Raw genomic sequence first — 27834 nt, 5'->3', positions numbered from 1 at the left:
AAAATTAAGATATTATTGGGATAAATTGGTAAATAAGAAAAAGTTTCTTTACATGGCATGCCAGCTTAGGAATAAGCTTATAAGCAAATCTCTATAAAATATACCTTACCCCTGTGTATGTACATACATATCACCTCTATATGTATATATAGGTATATATGAGTATGTGGTCTATTTAACATTTCCACTTCGTAGGGCAGGAAATTCGGGCAGTAATAAAATAAAATCGAAAATAAGTGAATACTTGTACGAGGTGTGTTCAAAAAGTATGGCGAAAGTTTTGCTGACAGTTTTCTTCGATTGCAGGGGCGTGGTGTATCATGAGTTCTTTCTACAGGGAAGAACGGTCAATAAGGAATATTACCTGCAAGTTATGCGCAATTTGCGCGAAGCAATCCGCCGTTTTGGATCGTCTTCGATTTTTACCTATTTAAAAAAAAATTGAACCACGATAACGCCCTGCTCGTTCGTTGCTTGTGCGCGACTTTTTGGCCAAAACCAACACACTAATGATGCCGTATTCCCCAGACTTTTTCTTGTTCCCTAAACTGAGAAGGCCCATGAAAGGACGACGTTACGCTTCTCTTGACGAGATAAAGACGGCATCGAAGGAGGAGCTGAAGAAGATAAAAAAATAATTTTTTGAAGTGCTTCGAAGATTGGAAAAAACCGTTGGCAGAAGTGTATAATATCTCAAGGGGATTACTTTGAAGGGGGAAAAATAGATATTCATGAATAAATAAATAATTTTTGAAAAACACACAAAATTTGCGATACTTTTTGAACACACCTCGTATAATGTCGCGTGATATTCGTACTGAAAAGTAGTTTTCACTTTCCAAACATGCAGTCGATTACCTACACATCGCCAAATAACAAATATTGTTAAAACAGAAACGTGATTTAGTTTACAGCTGCATTACAAATACACATTTATGGAATACTCCAATATCACACACATGTGCACGTCCGCCAATGTAAAATCTGTACGAATACATACATATGTACTTATGCCAGCGTAGCTTTGTTTGCCATGAATGACGGAAAATATTTGCCTTTAAACAATTCAAAATTATTACGGCTTGCAGTTACAGATGCTTAAGTAGAGTAGTAGACACAAGCCCTCATATAAATACATATACATATGTACCATACAAATATTTAATTTTTAGTATTTTTTAATCACAAGTATGGTGTTTTTAATAATAAATTTTTATAAAAAATGTCTCCAGCTTTATACAACGACCAGGTACATTACATACATTGATAATATGATATTTTGCATAATTACATAAGTGTCACCGATGGAATTTTCAGACTGTTTTGGATTATTGTTATAGGCATCTCATGTTGGAATATGACAGTAATTTGTATTTTAATGTTAAAAAGGTTTCTTTCCGATTCTATAAGTATAAGTGTCGAAACTTCATTTCTACACTGGAATATTACGTTCCCATCTGTATCAATTTGTTTATCTAAAAGTCGGTCTAATGTGGAAATTATGCGCTTTCTGAATGAAAAGAATATTAATTACATAAAAAATATTCATAATTATTTGTTCATCACACCGACTAACATTAATACCAAAGAGGATTACTGCCGAGGCTTCAACTCAACCTGTGGAGTAAATATTCATATTGCAAGAAAACAAGTAAGTAGCGGATCGATATTCAGCTGCATAAGTGCATTTCTACATCTGCATTTAAAAAACGGATAATGTAATAAATAAGAAATTCTTCAGTTAAAAAATAGTACATAGTACAAGTACCCCGTAGTAGTACAAGTCACCCGTAATGAAAATATATAGTAAGGACAATTTTGAAATGTGTTTTAAGTTTCAAACTTCTTAACACATCTAAAAAATATTAATAACAATAATTTTGCCAAATATGAGATTTATTGCATTATATATTATAACATATGTATGTGTGGCTGTACATACGTAAAAATTATGTAATACCAGTTAACGAACTGAAAATACCGCGAATGTTTATAGAGTATACAAATTTTATACACCTAAGGGATGTTACTACATCTAGTTATAACTTAACTAGGTCAATGTTATACTTACATACTATATAATATACGGGCAAAATGATCGGGATGCGGAAAGGAATGCTTTCCATAATATCTGTCTGTTCATCCGTGGGAAAGTGGGCAGAATTGGTAAATAAAAATGCACAACTAAAATATAAAAATTTTGTCCAACCAATCAAAAATACTAAAACATTCTGAACTAAGAAGGTGTATCGTAATGATGAACGAAACCAAAACTGAGAAACATTAACAATGAAATATTGTTTTAGAAAAACGTGAGAATATAATTGAAACTGGTCAGTCACAGTGCCTGCTTTTCTTTTATAGAGTCAGCTAACAGCCAGCTTCCCGCGTGATTACATTATGACTGTTATCTCACATCACATCGCGGTGCAAGCGTCACCCAAGCACTGACTAGGCGCCGTGCCTGCTTTTCTTTTATAGAGCCAGCTTCCCGCGATATTGCATTATGACTGTTAAATCACAACACAACGCGGTGCAAGCGCCACCTAAGCACTGACCCGCGTGATTACATTATGACTGTTAAATCACATCACCACGCGGCACGAGCGTCACCTAAGCACTGACCAGTCACCGTGCTTGCTTTTCTTTTATAGAACTACTTGTAGCAACAGGATCAGGCACGGTGCCTGCTTTTTGAAGTGAAACTTCTTTACGCGCGCTTGGCTTGCGGAGTAAGCTGACGAACGCGTAACGAAAAGTGTGATCAGGCGAGGCGAACGTCCAAAATGCTTTGCTCACGTTTGCTCACTTCATGAAATGTTCTATTCAATTCCAATCACTGAGCGAAACACAGCGTTGAGTAAAAATCAGCTAATGTTGACGAACCGCTCATTCGCGTACAATGTGAGCCTTCGGTCCGAAATGCTTTGCTCACGTTTGCTCACTTCACGAAATGTAGAAACTTTTGCGTATGAGCTGATTCAAGGAAAAAGTGAGTTTTGCAGTTCCTGGTATGTATCAGAGAACTTCCTGGTATGTATCAGAGAACTGCAAAACTCACTATTTCCTTGAATCAGCTCATACGCAAAAGTTTCTATTTAAGTCCAATCACTGAGCGAAAGTGAAAATGTTGCAGATATCACGAGTTACCAGTATTGACGGACTCTACATAGTACCAAAAGACAATGATAATAGATTTTATCATGGGCGAAAAAATGATACATCGATCATATCTTTACAAGATGAATTTCGCCGATTATCGTTGAACACATTGTCAACAGGTAGAACGATTCTCGATTTTATGAATGACAGAAAAAAGTTGTCCATGGTTACTTTTAATTGCCACAGTCTCAGAAAACACGTATCGGACTTGAGCGATCCCGCAATTGATTCAAGCAATATCCTGTTTTTATCAGAAACCTGGTCAAATGACGATGAAAATATTGACATCCCGAATTTTGATTGTATTGCGAAATTCAAGCGTAAAAATGTTAGATCAGCAGGAGTGGCAATTTATCAAAAATCGAATGATACCTCGAATATAGTAACTTCGAACATGGACATTCTATTACGACATATTCGTGAAGTTGATATTGGTCAGTCATCAATTGGTAATATATGTGCTGCACATTGTGTTTTGGACGATGGAACAAACATCATAATGGTAGTTGTTTACATTTCGCCCAATAACACAGTTAATAATGTCATAAAGTTTATATACAGAAGACTAATGATTTATGGTCGCGTAGGTTCTGAAGAACTAGGAGAAAAGTATCATACGTTGCCACTAATCTTAGCAGGAGATTTCAATATCAATTTCGCATCCGAAGATGGACAACTCTTGATAAACTTTCTACGAGATAAATTAGAATTACAAATGAATAATGACCGTAATGAGCCAACTACAAGACATGGAACAACAATCGATGCAGTTTTTTCTAGATTTTTATCTAAATTTAATTCTAAAATATATGTATCGTATTTCTCGTATCATAAGCCTATTGTCTCGGTTTTACAATCAACCACAGTAATTACTGATGTACCCAATAATGAAAATAACGAATAAAACAATGAAAAAAAAATATAAGATCTATGCAAAAATATTAATTTACTAATGAAAACATAAAATAAATTTAAATATTTGTAGGAAATTAATATATGTATATGTCCATACATGTATATATCGCTCATTTGCTGCAAGACCGGCATAAGTCAAAAAAATCGATTTTCCAGAAAACGCGTTTAAAGTTTTCAACTGACTTACACGGTGACTCAAACCTTACACCTCTTCTCAAGCGGAGCATATAAGAGGTATTCATATGAATTTTTCACTCAACATGAAGTATGATATAACGAACAATTCTGCAGCATTAACTCAAAAATCACGTTTTTTGATTTATGCCGGTCTTGCAGCAAATGAGCGATATTGCACACACACATTCATATATATACATATAGATAGAACGAAAGAAGTTTCACTTCAGTCGTGCGGTCATAAGCACACTCACATTTCTTTTTATTGAGCCAGCTGATATACAACTTCCTCTGAAGTCACCTTGTAAAATTATGTTTTAAAAATACGTGCGAATGTAATTGAAAAAAAAAAACTAATTTAAGATCCTTCATTAAATTATTGGAAGAGTTTACTAGTTCAGTACGCTTTCATTTCTGACTTCCACTGATACAGTAGACATACATATATTCGATATTTTTCTATTACATAGGTGGAGTAAAATAAAAATTAAAAAAAGTTCTAAAGTCTTATTACTAAAATATATTTGATAAGTATTCTACATATTTTGAACTTTTTGAACATTTAATTTTTATAAAAACTTACTTTTTCAGTTGCTTACACAATTCTGCGAATCCATTATAACAGATATCACATTTTTGGAACATAAACAACACAACTGCGCCAAAATATTTAAATTTCATGATCTTGAAATGGGTTATTGCTTTCTAGCCAATAATTTTATGGATTAGTAAGCATCGTTTCTGCATCGTACAGTAGCATTTATATAAAATCTCGCAATAGAAAAACAGGATATACATACATATTTTGCAATAATACTCGTATATACATATGTCATATATGTATGCATAATAACTTTCCTTATCACGTTACATTTATGCGCAAATGTACGCACATTTTTCATGGTTTGCTTAACAATTTAAAATATTTAATTTTGATCTACTGCGAAAATATTAAATTTTTGGGTTGTCCGAGTATCTACATATGTATGTATGTACTTACGCAATATATAAATTAAAATCCAAAATTTTGTTTATCAAATAATAGTCGCAATTTAGATGAGTTGCCGTTACGACTTAGCCCGTTTGAAGCGAGGAAATCATTAAAACTATTTCTAAAACAAGAATCACTTTGGAAATACGAGGTTTACAAATTAACATACTTAAAAAATTTTATGTAGAACTAGTTCAAAAAAATTTAGATGTATGTACATAGCAACGAGGATATACCATATTTCGGGTTACTTTCACAAACTTTAGGGCAGGATCATATAAGGTATACTTATAATATGGAAGAAATGCTAAATAGCTTGGCAGTAAATGATGAAAGCTTTGAAAAAAGAAAATGCAAGTTTCCACACGAAACAATTTATGGATCCACTTATCACTACAGGTGAGTTGTATATTTTACATATGCAAGACTTTAGCTTTATACGAATAGATGTTAACATAAAATTTTCATATTTAGTTTTTCAACATGCATGTCTGATCTCAGAGTTATTTTGGAGTTAAAATACTGTAATTGCACATTATTCACATCTCCGATAAAATGTAAGTTTCACACAACGTTTTCCATAGATTCAAAAGTTGTTTTCTTATCTTAAACTATAAAATTTTAAATTATTTACTCAGATACTATTATTATAGTATATTTTTGAAACATTTTTAAAATAAAACAAAGAATGTGAAATCGACTTCGATATATTTCTATAAATCAAACAATTTTGGTTATTTATCTTTGTTAACGATCTTTGAAAATTATATAAGGAATTTAAGCGAGCGAAGCTGGAAAAGATGTATACTCGTATAGTAATTTGAATTTTCTTTTCTTTTCATAGATTTCAATTATTTCTGTGATTTTCGTGGAATGTCATGTATATCCAAAGGTAAATACTATATTAAAACGTCAATAAATATGTATATTTATAATAGTTTTTATCGGAGAGTGAATCCACGCCGGATTATTAAAAACATTTGTCTCTCGTAATACTAAAATTTTAGAGAAGAACAATTTTTGAAAATTCGGTGTGGGTTGTCTGATATAAAAAAATACACTTATACCCGTTATTATTGAATAAGCTACTATTTATTTCTAATGTTTTATTGAAATGAAAAAGTGGATATAACTTTTAAGGCAAAACAAATCGCTAGAGAAAAATATGTATGTTATCCGTCGTGTTCGGAGCAGAAGATTCAGTTTGTTGGGTAAGAAAAAAAAAATACATATAAACTTTTAATATTATCTTTTACACCTATACGTTTTTGTTACAAATTTTATTATTCTCAAAACCGTTTAACCCTAGAAAGATAACGTGTGCCGCAGAGATATATTTTTGTTTACTTTTTGCTAAGGATTTGTAAAATACTAAAAAATAATCTTAAAAATAAAAAAATAACGTGCAATTGCGCTTTATTTGCTTATTAATAATGCAAAACTTCGTGGAAGTTGTAAAAAAAAAAAAAAGTTTATTTAAATTTATGTATTTTTTTATGTAGTACATATTTACAATTGTACGCCTCTAAAGCGCATGTTTATCTTTTCAGTACCATAAAATAAGGTTATCTTTCTAGGGTTAAAATATTTTAAAATCCAGAGAGCTGTAATTATTTTATAATTAAAATATGTTCAAATCTAACTAATATATCTGTAAAACTTAAATATATTTTCAAAGGTAAAACACATATTAACCGATTACATTACACTAGAGTCTACCTATCTTTGCAGTAATTTTAGAAACCTTTTGAATTAGTCATCTTTACAAAACAAGTTATATACTTCTTACAATGTACCGCTAATTTAAGTTGCATCTACAAATGCCTAGTCAGATATTTTGCCGTTTGAAAAACAGTTTTTTTTTTTTAATATTGTTGCGATTGGTCTTCACCCAATATTACAAATATCCTATTTTTTAACTATATAAAAAATTTGATTAAAATTTAATTAAAAATGTATACATATCAAAGGGAATCTAGTAAAATGTTATACAAATCATGTCATAATTTAGCTTTAAAATAGGTAAAACGATTCATAACTGTATATGTAGGTACCGTAAGAGTAAAATACTTTAATTTAGTAATATTCTAAGTTCATTCATATGTATTTAGAATATATAATGATTGTTGATTTGTTAATTCTAGGTCTAGCGAAATTAAAAAAATAGCTCGTCCAAGCTTTGCACTAGTAGAAGTTGAAATAAAAAATGTTCCCTCACTTCGCTGTGTAAGAAGTGTTACGCAATCTTATCAAGATTTGGTTGGTAAGTATTTTTTGAAAAAGTTGTCTTACAGACTCCTAAAAAAAACATTTAATGAAGGTTAATCACAAACTAAACCAAAAAATAAAATTCTGTCTCTGCTTCCCTCCATGCTTTGTAATATAAATGTATACTCATGCAAAAAAAGTCATAATAAATATCTATATATGTATATGCTATTAACTTTTACATTAACTCAAATAATTTTCATGTTGTATTTAATAATTTTTTCAGTTTCAGCCGGAGGTGTCATTGGTCTTTTTATCGGAATATCTATTTTAAGTGTAATTGATATTGTATATCTTTGTTTAAAAAAACTGTAGATACGTACTTATATTCTTAATAATAAGAATTATTTCAGACATTTTATAAATATGAAATTTGTAAAAAACTGTCAATTTAATTTGTTTTTATGAATTTTCAATTAAAAATTATAAATTTTGTTCTGCAAAACTGTTTGTCCAAATATACCTGTTGACTAATAATTTTGTTTTATATTAGTAAACTTGGGTGCGTACGTAAATTTTTATTTTTTTATATTGAAATGTATTCGATTATGAAAAATTTGTGCTAAGGTATTCACATCACAACGAAGGAATTCATACAGAAGGGAATCTGTAGAATCGGAGAATGTTAATAAATTTTTTATTATTGAATTTAATTTATTATATTATACATTCTCTGCCTTTACTTTCTACATAAAATGTATTAATAAAAGAAATAGGTGACGCTTGCACCGTGCTGAAAAAAAGCAGGCACGGCGCCTGGTCAGTGCTAATGTGACAATCGGACCGCGCAGTGATGTGATTTAACAGTCATAATATAATCACGCGGGAAGCTGATTGTTAGCTGGCTATATAAAAGAAAAGCACGCACGGTGCTTAGTCAGTGCTAATGTGACGCTCGCGCCGCGATGTGATGTGATTTAACAGTCATAATGTAATCTCGCGGGAAGCTGATTGTTAGCTGGCTCTATAAAAGAAAAGCACGCACGGTGCTTAGTCAGTGCTAATGTGACGCTCGCGCCGCGATGTGATGTGATTTAACAGTCATAATGTAATCTCGTGGGAAGCTGGCTGCTAGCTCGTTCTATAAAAGAAATGAAGGCACGGTGCCTGGTCAGTGCTTAGGTGACGCTTGCACCGCGCTGTGATGTGATTTAACAGTCATAATGTAATCACACGGGAAGCTGATTGTTAGCTGGCTCTATAAAAGAAAAGCACGCACGGTGCTTAGTCAGTGCTAATGTGACGCTCGCGCCGCGATGTGATGTGATTTAACAGTCATAATGTAATCTCGCGGAAAGCTGACTCTATAAAAGGAAAACAGACATGGTGCCTGATCAGTGCTAATGTGACACTCGCACCGCGCTGTGATATGATTTAACAGTCATAATATAATCTTGCGGTAAGCTGGCCGTTGTTGCAAAGAACGTTGATCAAAAATATTCTTTGGTTGATCATTTTAAGAGAGCTGTTATTCCGACTACAGATTCCTTTCTGGTAAAAATCAAAACTATGTTAATATTTGACGAGGTGAATTCCTTCGTCATGAGGTGAATTCAAAACTCACGAACGCGGATGATAGAACAAAATCGAATTGACGATAAATTGGCAGAATTACCTACACAGTGTAATTCGTAGTTGCCACAGTATTTGAGTAGCGAAATTTTGTTAGATATCTACTATATATTGTGCAGCAGACACAGTTCTAGTTAGAGTGCTGCCGTGTAAAGAGCAATTGAGATGTCTGTCTATAAGTAAGATGGATAATCCCTCTGTCTGCATAAAGAAAAAAAATTGAACGTAACAAATGTGTGTTTTTGGCATATAAATGAAGAAAAATTTACCCAAATGTGGCATTGATATTATACAAAATTAAAAAACGAGAAGGTCGAATTCTGCATAAGTTCTCTAAATTATTAATACCATATCGTAAAATGTGCGAACTCTAGACAGAGATATCAGAGAACGTTTAATATATTAAATAATATATTAATATATTAGTTTATAATATATTAAATAATATATTAATATATTAAACGTTCTCTGGAGATATTATACGTTCTCTGCTCTAGATACCACTTTTGAGATAGCAAACCATACCCCTGTTTTGTTTCACAAATTCAACAATTTTGAATCGTACATAAGGGCGTTGTTTTCATGCCAATATACTTATGTATAATAGTTGAGTCAAAAAAGTTTCCAAACAAAGTTGTAAAAGTGAAAATGTCTGTCGCTGTTGACCTCGTTAAGGTAAATTATATTGTGCTTAGTATTAAAAAATATTGTTGAAATTACTTATAACTTGTTGAATATTAAACTGTACTGAAAAAGCTTTGTTGATAACACTTTCTCGAAAATATGGATTATATTTGCTAAACTAGAACTGTTCTTTTAATATTTTCGAGTATCATTAAAGATAGAATTCATACAAGAAAATTTCAGTAACAGATTTTAATGTTTTATTTTTAGTTCCCATCCTCATATATTTAAATGATTTAACAATAGAACGCTTTAGTAACATATTTTATTTTGCATTTACTTTCTCATATATTTAAATGTATTAGAACGAACCTCATTTACGAACACTGAAACTATCAGGACATGTTGGATTTGATAGCTTGCCGGATCAGCTGGTCAATAAGAGCGTTCAAAATGGTTTTGTTTTCAACGTCATGTGCATAGGTAAAGATATACATACTACATTGATGTAAAATTTTATAATTAAGACAAAACATACAATTTTTTTAGGTGAAACTGGTCTTGGCAAATCAACACTCATGGATACACTTTTTAATACAAGCTTTGAGTCTACACCAAGTCCACATACATTACCGAACGTAAAATTGAAAGCGCATACTTATGAATTACAAGAGAGTAATGTACGTCTTAAGCTAACAATTTGCGACACTGTTGGGTATGGTGATCAAATTAACAAGGACGACTCATTTAAAGCTGTAGTTGACTATATTGACGCACAGTTCGAGGCCTATTTGCAAGAGGAGCTCAAGATCAAGCGTTCTTTGGTGTCATGTCACGATAGCCGCATTCATGTATGCTTGTATTTTATTTGCCCAACAGGTCATGGGCTTAAGTCCCTGGATCTTGTATGTATGAAAAAACTCGATAGCAAAGTAAATATCATTCCAATTATTGCAAAGGCTGACACAATCTCAAAATCGGAGTTGAACCGTTTCAAAAGTAAAATTATGCAAGAATTATCCAATAATGGTGTTCACATATATCAGTTTCCAACCGATGATGAAACTGTTGCTGAAACGAACACAACTATGAATACTCATGTTCCGTTCGCTGTAGTAGGCAGTACTGATTTCATAAAAGTGGGAAACAAGTTGATTCGAGCTCGTCAATATCCATGGGGCACCGTACAAGTTGAAAACGAAATGCATTGCGATTTTGTTAAACTTCGTGAAATGCTGATCCGAACTAATATGGAAGATATGAGGGAGAAAACCCATACACGTCATTATGAACTTTATAGGCAGAAGCGTCTTGAACAAATGGGCTTTAGCGATGTAGATAGTGACAACAAACCGGTACTTTAAAATTGTGTTTGGTAAATTCTTAATATCAATAATAATTTATTTTTAGATTTCATTCCAACAGACTTTTGAGGCGAAGCGGTCTAATCATTTAGCTGAATTACAAGCCAAAGAAGAAGAAGTTAGACAGATGTTTGTACAAAGGGTCAAAGAAAAAGAAGCTGAGCTCAAAGAAAGTGAAAAAGAGGTGCAATATAATATTAAAAAAGAAAAATCAATACATATTACATTTAACATGATATTCATTACAGCTGCATGCAAAGTTTGATAAACTTAAGCGAGACCATGCTGAGGAAAAAAGAAAACTGGAGGACTCTCGAAAGAGGCTAGAGGAAGATTTTGTGGAATTTAGTCGTCGCAAAACCCAGATATCAACCTCTCATCATACTTTGACTCTGGGCAAAAACAAAAAGAAGTAATTTGCTAATGTTTAATAGCTATATTTATTTGACATTTGAATAATATTTCCTTGTATTTATTATATTATCAATACATCTATACGCACCTACGGGATTATAATGCATATTTTCATATAAGTATGTTACCGGTATTTTCATTTATTTATAAATAAAGTATACAGCTATAAGGGAAATTTGTGTACACTTAAAATACATGTGAAAATACTTATATATACCATTGCACTAAAAAACACATGTATGTATCTAAATAAATAAGGGAATGTTTTCTATGTTGAAGGAATAGATGGCAGCCTGCATATACTTTATATAGTTATAATTTTCCACTGTCACAAATATTACAAATGAAAACTCTACAAAAAAGTTGTTCTTCGTCCGAAAGTGCAAGTGAAAAATGTCCAACGTCGTGTCTGGATGTTTAGAAATCACAAAGCCGATAACTTCAAGATAGCTGGGGATATGCCCAACAATTTGAGACCATGAGTTGCAGGATGTCATTAAACAACTTGGAAGTATATTCAGAAGAACAAGAACGTTTCCATAACCACATTTCGATGTCAACTGAAAACAATTTTTTTTCACTGAGTACCACCATAACGTGACTATCAACCCAACGTAATCAAGCTGACATGAATTTCTTATTGCTTTATTCCTTCAGACAACGAATACGAGATACCGTTTAATCTAATTAAGTTATACTTCACCTGAGATATTCTTCCAAATTTAAGTCAAATTAAATAATTAACAAGTTTTATTTCTGAATTTGGAAAGTAGATTAAACACTTTTTATTTATTCAGAGGGAATTTCAATGGAGCCACTATTAATGTCATCAATAATGTCATGAGGCGGCCTTCCGTCTACGGTACAACCTACGCTTTGCGCAGTTCCCAAAATTTCTTTGCAAGTACCTTCCAAATTGCGAGCCATAGATCTAGGCCGCATTGTTCTCGCTACCGAAAGAATGTCATCAAAGGTAATGTTTCCACTATGTTTAACTAAAAAAAAAGAAAAAAAAAACAGATAAATAAACAAAAAAAATAAATAAAATACAAAAAGTCTTACTGTTTTTTTGCTTCTTCCTATCACGGGGAGGTTCTTTCAAGGCTTTGATAATTAAAGAAGCTGCTGATGGAACAACTGATATAGCAGCCTGACGGTTTTGAATAGTCAGACATACAGTTATTTTAAGTCCCTTCCAATCACCGGTAGCTTTGGCAATATCATCTCCAACTTTTTTTGGGGACTGGAAGAAATATGTTTTACAGTCATGAATGAGATTATCACTATTAGGGGTAACTCACCAAACCAAGGGGACCAATTTTAGGAGCCAACGAAGACGTAGCTCCGACTTCACCTCCAACGCATCGCAAATAAACTGAAACAATAGGTGAAGTTAGACGTGATGTTTTAATTAAAAGAAACACAATATACCTAATTTAATTTCCGTAGGATCGAATTTTGGCGGCATTGTTCGTTTTGTGCACACAAAGCTATCTGGAAATCAAAGGATCTTTAATATAATCATGGATAAATATTAGACTAAAAGTAAGAGACATACACCCAACGACAAAGCTTGAGGTAAAAGGACGGGAGTTGGGTTCTTGTTGACAAAGTTGCAAAATCCGCTTCAAGCATTTGACCTACAAGCACTTGTGATATTGAAATTTGAATGACAGTTACACGATCAATTATTCGCACTTTACAAAAAAATACTCAAAATTTATTTTTACGACGGTTAAAAGTTTTACATTTTTCTTCCAAAATAATTTCAAATAATCGAAATGCTATTATTATAAGTGCTATAATTGCAAAAATCTAAGATTTTTTAGAATTTTATAAAACTATTGAAAATCAGGAATTAACCTTTTTATGCTCTTTAGGAGTAAATCATATATTTTTATATACAGCATTTACGAAATTTCTCAACATATTCGTGTATACTTTTTTGATATCGATACCGAACAATTGTTGAACCCAATGAAAAAAAAAATACTTTTAACAATTCCGCTTTACCTGCTAAAAGACAAACATAGATTAATTATTAATCTTATAACTTAAGTTATAATTTACATGTTTTATTAAAAATTATTTTTTTTTATGCTTATCAATTTTAAATGATGTCATAATCGTAAATTATTCATAGACTTTTTCATTGCTTGGATAGTGCACTGAATAAATTTTTTGTTCGCTATATTGATTTAATTATAGTAAGTACTGGTATTGGCACAAAATAGAAAAAAATCAAACTAGTTTAATACTATGTTCAGACCGACACTTAATCACACGATTTCGGCTGTTGAGTGGTTTATGCCACTAATCTTATAAATTTATCAAGATTTCGCCATACAAAAATGACAGTTCCAAATCACTTCATTGAAATGATTTGAAACTGATCCACGCTAAATCTCTCTGAGCGACTCTGATTTTGCGCAATCTACTTGTCAGCACTGGAAATCTGTTACATTATCACAGCTGATTTAGACACTACAAAGCTTTTGTTTAAAGCAATGGATCTAATTTCACCTGAAAATCGACTTAACAAATGAAAAAATGCATCCATTATTTCTATTATACGGAAAATATTAAAAAAGACGGCTTTTATTTCAAAATACTATATGACAATCTTTTCTTTTGACAAATATTAAACGATGTGAATTCTTGAATGACAATAACAGTTGTTTTTTGATCTTTCTAACAGCAGTGAGAACACTGTTGGATTATGAAATGCTTAAATGTAATCTAATCTTTTAAATTTTCGGTCTAAACATGGTATAAGTGCTGACCAAACCTGAACTGCTTAAACAAACGTTTGTCAAAATTTACATGAAGTCTAATCAGCTGTTTGAGTGTTTTCTTAAGAATTTTCAAGGAGATAAAAGCAAATGATAAACTGAAATCGACCACTCGTAAAAAAATATATAACTGAAATTTAATTAATCATCTATAAATATGTTAGGTTGTACAAAGTATAATTTTTCAAATCATTTTTAAATATTATTTGTTGATTATGCAAGCATTGATGATCCATAAGACTTTGGAATTGTGCAAAATTATATGAGTGTACACGACGATGCTTGAACAATCGTGCTTGAATTATACCGAAGCATTGTTTGCGCCATTTTAATGCAATTTATTGACCGGATACACTAACTTGATTACTCATTCAAGTGTTTCGTGGACAAGAGCAGGGTTGTGCCGTTTCTTCTCTTTGCTTAAGGCTATCATTTAAATCACATGTGAGTATCGAGCTCTTCGAAATTTGTGATATTTTTAATGCAGTTTAAAGTATAAATGTAATATTTAAAAAGCTATCACGTTTGAAGGTGGAAATGAATCCTAAAAAGTGAAATTTGTTTGTGTTACTGAGACGAATGGGGACTCTTTAAATAGTGGTATTTCTTTTGTACGCTAGGATTTTCTTTGACTGCATTGAGTACTTGACGTCAATGAGCAAGTATAAAATTGTAGTTGGAAGACTAAAAAAAATTAAGAACATAATTACAGTAGTTATATTTAAAGCCATTCTGTTTGACGGCGACGCTGTATATCGTTCGGTTAAATATTAGCTTTATTGTACATACACAATCAAATGCTTTCTTACTTCGTTTTTTGATAAATATACAGTTTTGTTTTATTAGTAAGCTTAGTACACGATTTTTCAAAATATCGCATGTAAACATTATTTGACGTAATGAAACTGCTTTAAATATTCAAATGAGTTTATATACAATAGGGTTAAATATTCGGTACCGGTGAAATACGTAAATATTTATTTTATATCTGCCTTTTTCAGATATTTTTTTGGTACGCGGTAGTCTAATATCTGGGAAAAATGGCCGAAATGGATGATCATCATTTTGAGACTGGCGATTCTGGTGCTTCTCAAACATATCCGATGCAATGCTCGGCTTTACGCAAGAACGGATTTGTTATGTTGAAAGGACGACCGTGCAAAATAGTTGAGATGTCTACCTCAAAAACTGGCAAACATGGTCATGCTAAAGTCCATATGGTTGGCATTGATATTTTTACAAATAAGAAGTAAGTGAAATAATAAAACTGAAGATAAACTTTATAAAATGAATTATTTTAAAACCAGATATGAAGATATCTGCCCTTCAACCCATAATATGGATGTGCCACACGTTAAACGGGAGGATTATCAGTTGACTGATATAAGTGATGACGGATTCCTCACTCTGATGTCAGATAATGGAGAAATACGTGAAGATTTGAAGGTACCAGAGGGCGACCTTGGAAATTCTTTAAGATCCGATTTTGATAACGGAAAAGATCTTTTAGTAAGTGAATCTTTACATTACTAATTTAATATCAATTCTTTCATGATTATTTTTGATTATAGTGCACAGTCCTTAAATCATGTGGTGAAGAATGTGTCATCGCTCTCAAAACCAACACTGCTTTGGACAAGTAAACATCTCTGAAACGTCTGACTTTATCTACCTGCAGATTTCTGTTGAATTTACGTAAAAAGTAAATTAAAACTAATACTATAGTAGTGTATAAACACTATTATAGCTAAGTTCAATCAACTCATTTAACTACAATAACTTAATAACTTCAAAAAATAATTTATGAAGTAATAAAAACAGAAATTTGAAGAGTATAGGATGAAGAGTTGAGAAACAAAAATAGATTTTCGCCAATAAATTTTTTTTTACATTAATACATTTATTTTTCATTTTATCGATTTATTTTGAGGTGTAATGTAAGACATCAAAACTTGCTGCCCGTCTAAAATGTGATTACCATAAATAAAATCTTTTACATGCTGACCACTCCGTCAATAGTAAATCTTAGATTCAAATCTTATTTACTTTAGTACTAACTCCATCACATCAATGTTTAAATCATAATTGAGTTCGAAATTACACGTGTCATTGGCACTAAATACTGGAAAGTGATATTAGCATCGCTAATGAGTTCATTAAGAGGTGAATGTCATCAAGATAGTTTGCTTAGCGTAAGAGAGTTTTCGGAACTAAAACATCGCCCATATCAATTATAATAGAATCAAAATGCAAGGTGTGGGATTTCAAAAAGCTTAGCTATATAAGCACAAATATAATTGTATAATAAATATAGTTGAGCCAGTACTTCACTAATACAATTCCTCTAACGAATTAACGCCGCATATGGCATAGGAAATACATTCATTTAGTTTCGACCAAAGAAATCTATCGAAATTTGCAAATAACTTTTATTTTATCGATATGAATAGTATTCGATTATTCTAATGGAATATCCGGTTTCTTTCAGGGAAAGTACTGTGAAATCGTTTCTGACGATTAGGAAATTCGGCCGATGATAGTAGATAAAATTTTAGTTTATATCTGATTTAATCTTAGCTGCCAAATCGTACATCAGAAAATGGGAATAAATTAAATTAATGTATCCACAAAGTTATAAAATATATTGATATGAAAATATAAAAAATTCATGCTACTACAATAACATAAAATAAATTCCTCTAATTTTTATGAAAGCTAGAGAGTAAAGGTGATTTTTATTATAGCCACTTTCTCACATTTCATTCAATGAAACTATGAATATCATACCAGCAATTATATTCATATTGGTTACTAATAATTGTGTCAGGCCGGCAGCACTAGTCTATTTTTTAAAGACTGATATTGGCAAGATGTTTACTGTTCGACAGAAATAATTTCTCGAGATTTTAGTTGAAGTTGAATCTTGATTGGATAGTATTTAACAAGAGTTATTTCTTGTTATTATAATAAAGGGGGGAAAATGTTTTGGGCAGCGCTTTTGGACTTTTTCTGCATTCCTTTTATTGTATTTATTTCGTTTATGATCATTTTGTCTGCTGTGAATAAATCCGTCGGTGTACGCAGAGCATACGTAAAACTTTTGTTAAAGATATTTGAGGTAAGTTGTGAATTGTTTAGATATTTACTAGCAATTACGATAAGAATAGATCAAGGTACAATATACCGTTTTTACTGATAACTTTGTTAAGAAAAAATAGTGGACTTTTAACATATACGACTCAAGATAAATTTTATGCCACAATATAATTCGGATGGATTTTGCCTTGAGTAATTTTATTATATTTGGTTTAATATGTGTAAATTATAGTTTGGCCGTCTAAGCATTGAGTCTGCAGCAAAAGAGCGTCAAAAACTAGTTGGTGACACGATTTTTAATAACTCACAGGACAGAAAGCTTGATGAGATTAACTTAACATTTTGCAAAAAAACAGGAAGAACCATACCCACTACAAATGGCAATACACTGATTAGTAGAGACAGCGTCCTTCTTCCTACATCGAATGAGCCCGCGGCTTCTGATATTGAAAACTCTCAAAAAGATGTAAGTGCTTCAAATAAATTAAATATTAAATGAAAACTATTAAGACATCCTATAAGTATGTAAATTCGTATAATTAAAATCAACCATATAAAAAATTATTATGTCCAATGAATTGTAAATCATCATTATTAATAAAATTCATTTTGATATTTTAATTCAACATCATTAATCCATGTCTATTGTCTTCAAACTTAATGTTAATAACCCAATTCATTATATTTTTTATCTACGTAAGCATGTACATTCCAAGGAGTTGTGATGATTAAGCTTTTGGTAATATATAATTTTAAAAAATCTTAATATTTCTAGGAAGAAATGCGATTTAACTTGGAGAAATGCCTAGATTACATCAAAGCAGGAGTTGAATCAATAATCGAAGATGAAGTAACTTCCCGTTTTGAAGCTGAGGAATTAAAAAGCTGGAATCTGTTAACACGTACAAATCGCCACTATGAGTTTATATCGTGGAAGATAACATTAATATGGATGACAGGTTTCGCTGTTCGTTACTTCATTTTGATGCCTCTACGAGTTTTTGTTTGCTTTGTTGGTGTAAGTTTTTGAATCATTTTAAAACTGATTACTGATATTGTACTAACGCAAAGTTATTATATTATGTAAAACATCGATTGAAATTATAGATTTTCAAATTTTTGACCATGAAGAATATCTTAAAATATCAACGCAACTATATTTCCTTTACATTTTATCCTAATGAAATATGATTTAATTTTTTTTTTATCATAAAGATATCTTGTTAAAAAACTTCCAAGTTTGCTTAGACAAACCTCGAAATTCGATACTTAGTTTTTACACAAAATTTTCATATGTTTACTTTTAATTTTTTGAAATAGTTTATTTTATCTCTTCCTATCACCTTTCTATTACCAATTGCTTTTTATGCTAAAACCCTTCAAATACTTTGATATACGCATATGCGAAAATGTTCAACACTGCTATTAGTTAATTGACTTTTGATCCATATGTATTCGATTACATCATGTTTATTCTTTAAGTCATTTGAAATTATGGGTATAGATTAAAGTTATTACTATATTGTTTTATAGAATTTGTAGGGTTCATTCACTGACATTAAACAACGGTATCGATACCCTGACTAAATAAAAGATGGACATATGGAATACAATTAATTATAGTTTTTAATATAATGAACAATGAATACAATATCATAACGGACTGACACCTCAGGAATTCCCAAAACTATTTCTTGAATGCTTCATGCAACAGCGGCAAAATAAAATCACTGAAAAAACTCTGATAAAATTGTCGATGTTATAGCAGTGGTTATTATGAATAGTATATATAGTTTTTATATTAACTCTAACTTAAAATATACTATATCTTTAGGTGTATGTTGCAGTTGTTGCTAACAGTCTAGTTGCGATGATCCCCTTCGAATTTCTTCGACATCCTTGTGCAGATTTATCTTTTAAAATTACTTTCCGCATAATGACTAGATCTTTATCAGCAGTAATTACATTCCACAATACAGAATACAAACCTAAAGGTTCTGGTTTTTGTGTAGCGAACCACACATCTCCTTTGGACGTCGCTATTCTTTCAACTGACTGTACTTTCTCTTTGGTGAGAAAACTCATTTATTCCAGCTGGTTTATATGTTTTAAGAGTAGACAATCATCAACAATTTGTTGTATATTTGTCATAATTCAGGTGTTCACAATTTCTTATTATTCATATATATTTAACATTATGTCAAATTGTTCCGTCAATTGCTTGTGTACGTTTTAATGTAAATGGCTTTTGTGTTCTGTGCAATTCATTAGGTAGTTTGGTTGACTGTTTGTACGGCGATAGTGGGATATATTAAAGATGGTGAATATAAACGACGAATGGTAGATCAAGTGCTTGGTCATTGCTTTTCGGTACTGTCCAGCGCAATTTCAGCCGTTATTTACTATCATAATGTGGAAAACCGACCCACAAATGGGATTTGTGTGGCAAATCATACCAGCCCAATTGATGTGTTAGTACTTATGTGTGATAAAACCTATTCTCTGGTAAGTGTTCAATAAATTTCTTATTAATCTTCAAGGTTAAGACCCAACATGGGATGTTAAATAGGCTGAATTCTTATAACATACATACATATATACCTTTGTATGTAATTATACTTAAACATACTATACTATATTATTTATTTGACGGCAAATTGCAGATGTTTCTCACAAAAATAGCGATAAAATTATTATTCATAAAAAAGTTCTTTACCTAACAAAATTTATAAATGAAAACTATACGTATATATATAATGTGCATAAAAGTATTTGACAGTTGGTTGCCGTTCAAACATTTTTTCCTGTTCTGTTTTTAACAAGTCTGTACTATGCATTTGTAACTTCACCTCATTAGTTATCTTTGTTACCGAAAAATAAAATCGAAATTCATAAATTATATACATATCGTCACCTGAGATGCAAAATAACGTATCATCAAAAAATTCAAAATTGAGTGTCTTATTGATTACTACTTCAAATTCTTCTTAATTGGCGTAGACACCGCTTACGCGATTATAGCCAAAGTTTTCATTGGGTGTTTTTTTTTACGTGGCGGGTCCCAAACGTAGCGCAAAACCCTATGTAGGGGATGTTTCGCCTTCTCACTTTAGCTCGCCTTAAAACGGATGTTCTTAGGCTACCCAGAGGATACTTGGCCAAAGACCGGAAGTCGTGAGCTGCTTGAGCCATATGTAAAAGAATCGTTTCTGGCCACTCCCAAGTGAATGGCGATCAGAGAACTTTCCTCACTTGCGTGAACTTCTACACATGACCCCATCCTCCTTCAAATTACATACATAATATTACATATGTCCAACATTTTCAGGTTCTGCGCTCAGTCATAAACCAATATTAACATTTTTTTTCACTCTTGTTCCATTTTATTTCGTGTTTCATTCATGCAACTGTAAATTTCTGAAAATGTTACGTTATTTTGCATTTCAGGTGACGATATGTAGTTTCTAAAAGTAGCCGCTCTAAGAATCGCTGATATACATATATGTACATATATACTTAAATGCAACTTTTATCTAGAATTATTTTATGACTTCTTGTTTTCACCAAATGTTTTATTACATTGTAAATTATTTATTTTTTTTTTGTAAATATTTCTTTATATTTAAATATTGGCATTTATAAAGCAACATTGTGCAACAAATTGTCATAGTATAATTATATAAGAAATATATAATATATGTATACTATATCTACATACATATGTCGCTGAGTGATTTGATTATTTTTATGCTTTATCTTTGCTAAATTAAAGTCTTTCAACTTTCATTTCCCAATGTTTTTAGTAGCACAGAACAGCTGATTCATTTTGTTGAAGATACAAATTCATTTGAGTTGTGTTTTTTGTTCTACTACCTGTTCCCTATGTCTTGTTCTAACTTTTTAAAAACTCAAAATTATTAAATTATTACGTTTTTTCAAGATTGGCCAACGACATGGTGGATTTTTGGGTTTGCTGCAACGAGCATTAGCAAGGGCATCGCCTCATATTTGGTTTGAAAGGGGAGAAGCCAGGGATCGTCATGCAGTGGCTGAACGTCTAAAACAACATGTATCAAACCCAAATAATCCTCCTATTTTGATATTCCCAGAGGGCACTTGTATTAATAACACATCAGTTATGCAGTTCAAGAAAGGAAGTTTCGAAGTGGGGGGAGTTATTTATCCTGTAGCAATTAAGTAAGTTTTAAATTGATATTAATTTAACCTAGTTTTCGAATGTCACATATTTAAAAATATTTTATATTAATTACCACTTGCAGATACGATCCACGTTTTGGAGATGCCTTTTGGAATAGCTCAAAATACTCGATGATGCAATATTTATATATGATGATGACATCTTGGGCAATCGTTTGTGATGTTTGGTACTTGCCACCTATGTATAGACAAGAAGGCGAGTCGGCTATAGATTTTGCAAATCGTGTCAAAAGCGTTATTGCTAAACAAGGCGGACTAGTAGATTTAGTTTGGGATGGGCAATTAAAAAGAATGAAACCAAAGAAGGAATGGAGAGAATTGCAGCAAGTAGAATTTGCCAAACGTTTGAAAGGTGATTAACGATTTCAAACGTTTTGTTTATTTATCCCACTTTTAATATAATGTTAATTTGCATAAAAATACATTCGCTGGTATTAGATATAATACGCTTTCATTTTTAATTTTATATTGTTATACATATAGTTATGTATCAAAAGTAAAGTGGTGTCGGATTAGTGATGATTGTAAATATGTTTAAATACCGGGAACGTTAATTTACCGACAAAGGAAAACATTTATAAGAAATATTGTCATAGCGCAACTAAGTATAAATATATTAAAAGAGAATTAAAAAAAGATATAGCACTAAAAAAATAAACATTCGCCCAAAGTTTGTGTTATATTAATATTAAAGTAATAAATTATTAATTTGAAATGCAATAACCACAATGAAGATGAGCATTTAAAAAATATAACATTTATAAACATTTTGAATATTTGTTTCGTTATTTAAAATCTATAAAGTAGGATAGTAATCAAGGAGAATTAACAGGCAGAAACAGATTTATGGTATGAAATACACTTTTACTTTTGTTCTATGGTTTTCATTTACTCTATTTATTTTATTCGAAAATTTGGATATTTTGGCGGTATACTATAAAATTCCATGTAAATATTCGAATTTTTCTATTAAATATTTTTTTCGATATTTAAATACACTTATTTATAAATTATATTTTTTAATTTGCCTGAACTAATTGTTCAAATTCCTTAAGTAATACTCCATATAATGAAAAAGATATGTATAAAAGCCATTGTGTGGTAATTATTATTTTTATTTGCAAATCTCGAAAATTATATAAAAAATAACTATTTTATTATATACAGATAAAAAACACTATTGCAACATATTTATATTTAAGGTTTGCATATAGGTCATGCAAAACCAGCTGATCGACATTCATTCCAAGTGTTTTCCAATTCCTTGCTATTTTCAAATCCATGTGATGCAACAATGTATTGGAAGCTTGCAGGTCCATCGTATTTTGGCTTATTGAAATAAAACATTTCACAGTGTTTAAGAGTTAAATTAGCTTTTAGTGCTGCTATACCTAAGAAAATATCATCAAACCTAAATTTTTTCAAATGGCTACCAGCACTAAACAACTTAAATAGAGTATTTCGATTTAAGACAAACGCACCTGCAGTTACATAGGGAGGCCACAAATCAAACGGATATTCTTTTAGAGATACATACCACTTACTGAATCTATGTCTATGGGGAGGGGTTTGCATTACAAAGCCAGAAAATAATTCATTTTTCTCATTCTCTGTGTTATGACTGTTCGGAACAGCTTTCGGATACAAGCCAGGATTGGAAACGTATTTTAACAAATTTTTTGTTGACACATAGTAGTCATCATCCACAAAGAAGAAAAACTCACTATTGCAATAGCTAAGAGCCCATTTCATACCCGAATATGTTTTTATGGTATTGTTAAAATAAGCATCAATGAAATCAATCTGAATAATATCATTAAATTTTGAAGACTCATTTTTTGAAATAATATTCGTTTTTTCATTTTTACTAACTCCAAGTAAAAACACGCATCTTATTTCCACATCAGAGAAACGATGTTCATAACCCCAAGTGCGACGAATAATATTACGACGATAAACATTTTCAGCAGCAGACTTTACAATTATCAATAATTTGGGTGGTATTCTGCATTTTTCTGAAGGATTATGGATATATGTATAATTATAATCACTGGGTAGACCAGTTGGGTAATCAAAATATCGCTCATATTCCAACTCGTGATAATGTTTGAAAATCCCAATGTAATCCAATATACAAATAGTTATCCCAATAACAGCAAAATTTTTGGCATATTTACTAAAAGACCATGCCATTGTCAAAAAACTTGCACCATAGATAGGGATGTAATAATAACATACAAAATTTTTAAAGTCGATGAATTCTTTAAATACTTATCTGTAGCTGATAAATTCTTCAAGCCATGCAGTTTGATTACACACTGTATACGCTTTGAGTATTTTGATTGTCCCGACTTTTCTGCATCAACTTGAAATGTAAGTCGAACAACGTTTCCCACAACAGCTGATTATATGATACCAGAATTGATCCGTATTTTATTTGCCTAAGGACTGTTATTCCGGCGATCTAACCATGTATGGACCCTGTGTTCATTCTCTAACGCTGAAAAGCGTTTTAATGTTTCGTGTTGTGTGTGATGGAGAACTGCTTCTTTTAGTCAAATCAAAAAAATAAAACAGCTTTACATTTTCAAAAAAAAAGTTAATTTATGTTACGTAATTTAATTAAGTTTTTAAAAGCTATTTGAAAGAAGATGTAATTTTATTTTTGATAACTATTTGAGAATAAATTAAATTTATATTATGTGTATTTAGCAGAAAAGTGACCATACACGATACAAATGGGCTTTCGATCATGTATGGGCTTGGTCCATATGAATCTATGTTGACGAAAATTTTCGATTTCTTATGATCGGTGTGCACATGAGTACGTCGTGTACATGATAAAACGGAACTGTTGACGTGTATAGCGAAAAGATTCCATACCGATCGGAAAAACAAATGTGCGTGTATGGATATTTTTTCGTAGATTAAAAAAAAAGTTTACATATATCCTGTGAGGAAGCATATCTCATCTTCTATTTGGAGGGAGAGCAATGACGAGCAAAGAGCAATAAAAATTAGTAGTTTCATTTATATTAATTGTGGGACTAAAAGGAAAACAGTTTGATGTTAGTTCGGAGATACCTCAAAATACTCAATTCAGGAACTTAAAATTAAAGACATAATGGGACAGTGCTCATTGAATTGAGAACATTACTTTAAGTTTCAGCAACAGGAAGTCAAGATCGTAGGTAATCTGAAAAAAAGAATGTTGGTAACTCTATACGATATAATATGCTATACTCTTAATAGTTTGTCAATTTTTTTTGCTAAAAGTTCAATAAGTAGTTAAAAAATAGGAAGAAAAGTGTACTCCAGTGTATTTTCAAGTTGAATATTGTAAAAGTTGAAGAAAGATAATTTATCTAGAAGCCGAATAATTACGTTTGGTTGTATACGATGGCTGCAAGCTAAGGTTGGAATAAACCATACAACCGCCATTTTAAGATTCTCAATTGGTACATGCACAACACAGAATTGTGTTGCTTGATAAATTACCAGTGGATATTTTTTTTTGTTGTTTGCATTAAAAATGTCTTTAAGCAAAACAGTGGGCAGTCTTAATAAAGGCAATGCAAAGGAAAAATCTACATCTAAAGAGTCGAATAACTTAGTTGTTCGTATAGATCAAGATTCCGATAATAATTTACAAGCATTATTTGATAGCGTATTAAATCCGACAGAGTCAAAATGTCCACTTCAAGTGCCTTTCCGAATGCGTCAACTCCCTGAGTCCTTCTTTAAACCACCTGCAACTGCATCTCGATCGCCTTCCGTTGCACATTCACGAGCAAATAGTGCTGATTCTGCTTATGACACTGGCTCACAACCGAATGTTAGCCAAGGGAATATATCAACGAGCTCTGTTGCCGCAGTTCCTGCGACAATAACGCAACCCCAAGTTACAGCGAATAGGCTCTCAATTTCACATTCGCGTGCGCATAGTAGCCCAGCTTCGCTTCAACAAACATATAATGTACATATAGGAAATGTAATGGAAACGAATGCATGCATTCAAGATGGAATAGGGCCTGTTTTTACTACAGGAGCCGTCCCATTTCCTCCTAGCGTTAATGCTGGTGCAGCAGTCCGCATGGAGCAAGGAGAGCAGGCAGTGCCTAAGGATGCCCCAAATATTCAGACATTTCATATGAAACAAAGGTCTTATGATGTTGTGAGTACTATACAATTACAAAACGAACTAGGACCCTTGCCTCCGGGATGGGAACAAGCTAAGACTAATGATGGTCAAATTTATTATTTAAAGTAAGTGTAATAAATTTAAAATAATTTATATCTACATTTCTGTGATATTGCCATTTGGATATAAATTTACCTAATTTTATTCTTATATGATTTTAAAATGTAGCAATACCTAAATCTCTCAAATACTACTTAGATAAATTGGTAAATCAAATAACTATTTTATCAAAAATATTTATTTGGTTACTTCTGAGAAGGGTTTTACCTTGTTATATTTTTGAAAATACTCGTAATTAACACAATAAGTTAAGACATTTAGTCGTATTTGGCATTGTGCGTGTTTGTTCACTGTCTTAAGTTTTAATTTTTTATTATTAGCGAAAAAATTTTGTTTAAAAATTTAATTTATTTATATACTTTGTAACCTTATCCCCTTAAAAAACAGTCAATATTGTGTTTTTTCTGTTTGGAAAGGACTTGAGTTCTTACTGCTAGCAGAATTGTAGAACCATCACCAATTTACAAATTAGGGTTCCGAAATTACATACATATATGCATACTGTATATAGTTTAAAACTTAAAAGCATTTATAGTATAAGTAAATTTATATGCGTAAATTAAGAATTTATTAGTAATTGGTAAACAGAAATGAGACTCATAAAATTGCATTGTTTTGATCATGAATAAAAAGGGCTACTTATAATTTTTCATAATTATAGCCATACTACAAAATCAACGCAATGGGAAGATCCGAGAATTCAGTTGAAACAGCAGATATTTCAAGACGGTCTTTCTCATAATGGTTAGTTCCATCAAATTTTATCTCCAACAAAGAATAATTTTTTTTTTAGTAAATTTAAAGGGCAAAGAATCTGTTAATTTGGCCGATAACTTGGGTCCTCTACCAGAGGGATGGGAACAAGCTTACACGGAATCTGGAGATGTTTATTTTATTAACCACGTAAATCGAACAACATCTTGGAATGATCCCCGAATACGTACGTTTTAGAAATTACAAACGATAAATATGTGTAATCAGCGAAAAACTAATTAAAACAATTTATTTTGCAGCCGATTTTTTGCAAAAACCGGTGAAATCGCAAAAGCCTGGTCCATCTTGGCTGAACATTCAACATATCGAAAAGGAGCAGGATTATTTTAAACCAAGTTCTGAGCAGGTTAAATCCATGTAGAATTAAACTAAATATTTTTAATTATCTTTTTTTTTTTAATAGAGTTCTTTGACTAGACAAAATGGCAGTCTTCAAATGGACCCATTTTTATCCGGTGACAATCATGCTCGGCAAGAATCAAGTGATAGCGGTTTGAGTTTGTCCTCAAATACGTTTTCTACCACAGCGGATTTAATGCCGAATATTGATGACAGTATGGATTGTATAAGTGGTAATTATTAAAGTTGTATATAAATTTGTTATGTCGAGATTTTGTAACGTTGAAAATTTGGAACATTTCATTAACGAAATTTCAGATTTCTCTCCATTTTAAAAATTAATCTATATTTATTTAGTGCTTTATTTGTAATGGTCAATGTTTTTTTTTTTTTTTTGTTTTTAGAATCAGGTAGCCTAAATGCCTTAAGTGGCATAGATTGCCCGGATAATCTTGTATCTTCACTACAGGTGACATATAATATAAAGCGGCATTTATAATTCAGTAAGCTGAATTTTTATTTATTGATTTTAGCTTGAAGATAATATTTGCAATGAAATGTTCAGTGATGTTCACAGCATGTTGAATGCATCTGCAACGAAGCCTGATACTTTGGACTGGTATAAGATAAATTAAAATTTAGAAGAGCCTGAAATATATATTTATAACAAAGTATCGAACGTTTCGTCCTTTTGGATTATACAAGTTTTATCCACATAATTTCAGCGGTAATCAACTGATGTTAAATTTTAAGAATAGTTGGAAAATAAATATATCTTTATAACAAAACTTGAAATGAAGTAAGTGTATTGTACATTTCATTTTTAATAAAAAGAAAATTAAATGAGCTGTAAAATTATCAGACCCC

The 27834-nt window shown here is 31.5% G+C and overlaps 7 protein-coding genes across 15 annotated transcripts; 5 read left to right on the top strand and 2 right to left on the bottom strand.

The window, feature by feature from the left end:
* Positions 1-174: 174 nt before the first annotated feature.
* Positions 175-7990, top strand: LOC105228134 (pickpocket protein 11). Of its 7 annotated transcripts, none has more exons than XM_011207805.4 (10): positions 648-1249; positions 1318-1651; positions 4846-4982; positions 5300-5396; positions 5454-5644; positions 5720-5802; positions 6090-6137; positions 6369-6456; positions 7390-7508; positions 7740-7990. In XM_011207805.4, exons 1-10 carry the CDS (start codon positions 1191-1193, stop codon positions 7826-7828), a joined length of 1245 nt encoding a protein of 414 aa, XP_011206107.1. In that variant the 5' UTR covers positions 648-1190; the 3' UTR covers positions 7829-7990. The 7 variants fall into 7 exon arrangements, 5 of the variants coding, with proteins under 5 accessions (XP_049317154.1, XP_049317153.1, XP_011206107.1 ...); XM_049461194.1 differs by having other exon boundaries at positions 1094-1249; positions 1341-1651; XM_049461196.1 differs by lacking the exon at positions 1318-1651 and having other exon boundaries at positions 637-1249.
* A 1614-nt stretch (positions 7991-9604) lies between these two features.
* On the top strand, positions 9605-11609 carry LOC105228132 (septin-2). Its single transcript, XM_011207804.4, has 5 exons — positions 9605-9760; positions 10075-10192; positions 10259-11064; positions 11120-11257; positions 11322-11609. The coding sequence occupies exons 1-5, from the start codon at positions 9668-9670 to the stop codon at positions 11487-11489; spliced, it is 1323 nt and encodes a 440-aa protein (XP_011206106.1). The 5' UTR covers positions 9605-9667; the 3' UTR covers positions 11490-11609.
* Positions 11610-12219: 610 nt separating this feature from the next.
* On the bottom strand, positions 12220-13134 carry LOC105228131 (60S ribosomal protein L12). Its single transcript, XM_011207803.4, has 5 exons — positions 13046-13134; positions 12919-12981; positions 12789-12862; positions 12550-12730; positions 12220-12482 (listed from the first exon to the last, which is right to left on the bottom strand). Exons 2-5 carry the CDS (start codon positions 12953-12955, stop codon positions 12277-12279), a joined length of 498 nt encoding a protein of 165 aa, XP_011206105.1. The 5' UTR covers positions 12956-12981; positions 13046-13134; the 3' UTR covers positions 12220-12276.
* Positions 13135-14567: 1433 nt separating this feature from the next.
* On the top strand, positions 14568-16174 carry LOC105228130 (eukaryotic translation initiation factor 5A). The gene is made up of 4 exons (XM_011207802.3): positions 14568-14723; positions 15281-15528; positions 15587-15788; positions 15851-16174. Exons 2-4 carry the CDS (start codon positions 15320-15322, stop codon positions 15920-15922), a joined length of 483 nt encoding a protein of 160 aa, XP_011206104.1. The 5' UTR covers positions 14568-14723; positions 15281-15319; the 3' UTR covers positions 15923-16174.
* Positions 16175-17113: 939 nt separating this feature from the next.
* On the top strand, positions 17114-22367 carry LOC105228129 (glycerol-3-phosphate acyltransferase 4). Of its 3 annotated transcripts, XM_011207801.3 has the most exons (7): positions 17114-17397; positions 17608-17841; positions 18151-18393; positions 19210-19446; positions 19647-19880; positions 21316-21572; positions 21656-22367. In XM_011207801.3, the coding sequence occupies exons 1-7, from the start codon at positions 17260-17262 to the stop codon at positions 21951-21953; spliced, it is 1641 nt and encodes a 546-aa protein (XP_011206103.1). In that variant the 5' UTR covers positions 17114-17259; the 3' UTR covers positions 21954-22367. The 3 variants fall into 3 exon arrangements, with proteins under 3 accessions (XP_011206103.1, XP_011206101.1, XP_011206102.1); XM_011207799.3 differs by lacking the exon at positions 19647-19880 and having other exon boundaries at positions 17115-17397; XM_011207800.3 differs by lacking the exon at positions 19210-19446 and having other exon boundaries at positions 17116-17397.
* Positions 22368-22683: 316 nt separating this feature from the next.
* LOC105228128 (beta-1,3-galactosyltransferase brn) lies at positions 22684-23826 on the bottom strand. The gene has a single exon (XM_011207798.4). It carries the CDS (start codon positions 23784-23786, stop codon positions 22809-22811), a length of 978 nt encoding a protein of 325 aa, XP_011206100.1. The 5' UTR covers positions 23787-23826; the 3' UTR covers positions 22684-22808.
* Positions 23827-24798: 972 nt separating this feature from the next.
* LOC105228127 (transcriptional coactivator yorkie) lies at positions 24799-27825 on the top strand. Its single transcript, XM_011207796.4, has 7 exons — positions 24799-25859; positions 26516-26598; positions 26648-26794; positions 26868-26974; positions 27032-27200; positions 27372-27436; positions 27501-27825. Exons 1-7 carry the CDS (start codon positions 25126-25128, stop codon positions 27600-27602), a joined length of 1407 nt encoding a protein of 468 aa, XP_011206098.1. The 5' UTR covers positions 24799-25125; the 3' UTR covers positions 27603-27825.
* Positions 27826-27834: the final 9 nt, after the last annotated feature.

Source organism: Bactrocera dorsalis, unplaced genomic scaffold (genome assembly GCF_023373825.1).
Source record: "Bactrocera dorsalis isolate Fly_Bdor unplaced genomic scaffold, ASM2337382v1 BdCtg012, whole genome shotgun sequence".
Classification (NCBI taxonomy): Eukaryota; Metazoa; Arthropoda; class Insecta; order Diptera; family Tephritidae; genus Bactrocera; species Bactrocera dorsalis.
This window is presented reverse-complemented; position numbering and strand designations above follow the sequence as displayed.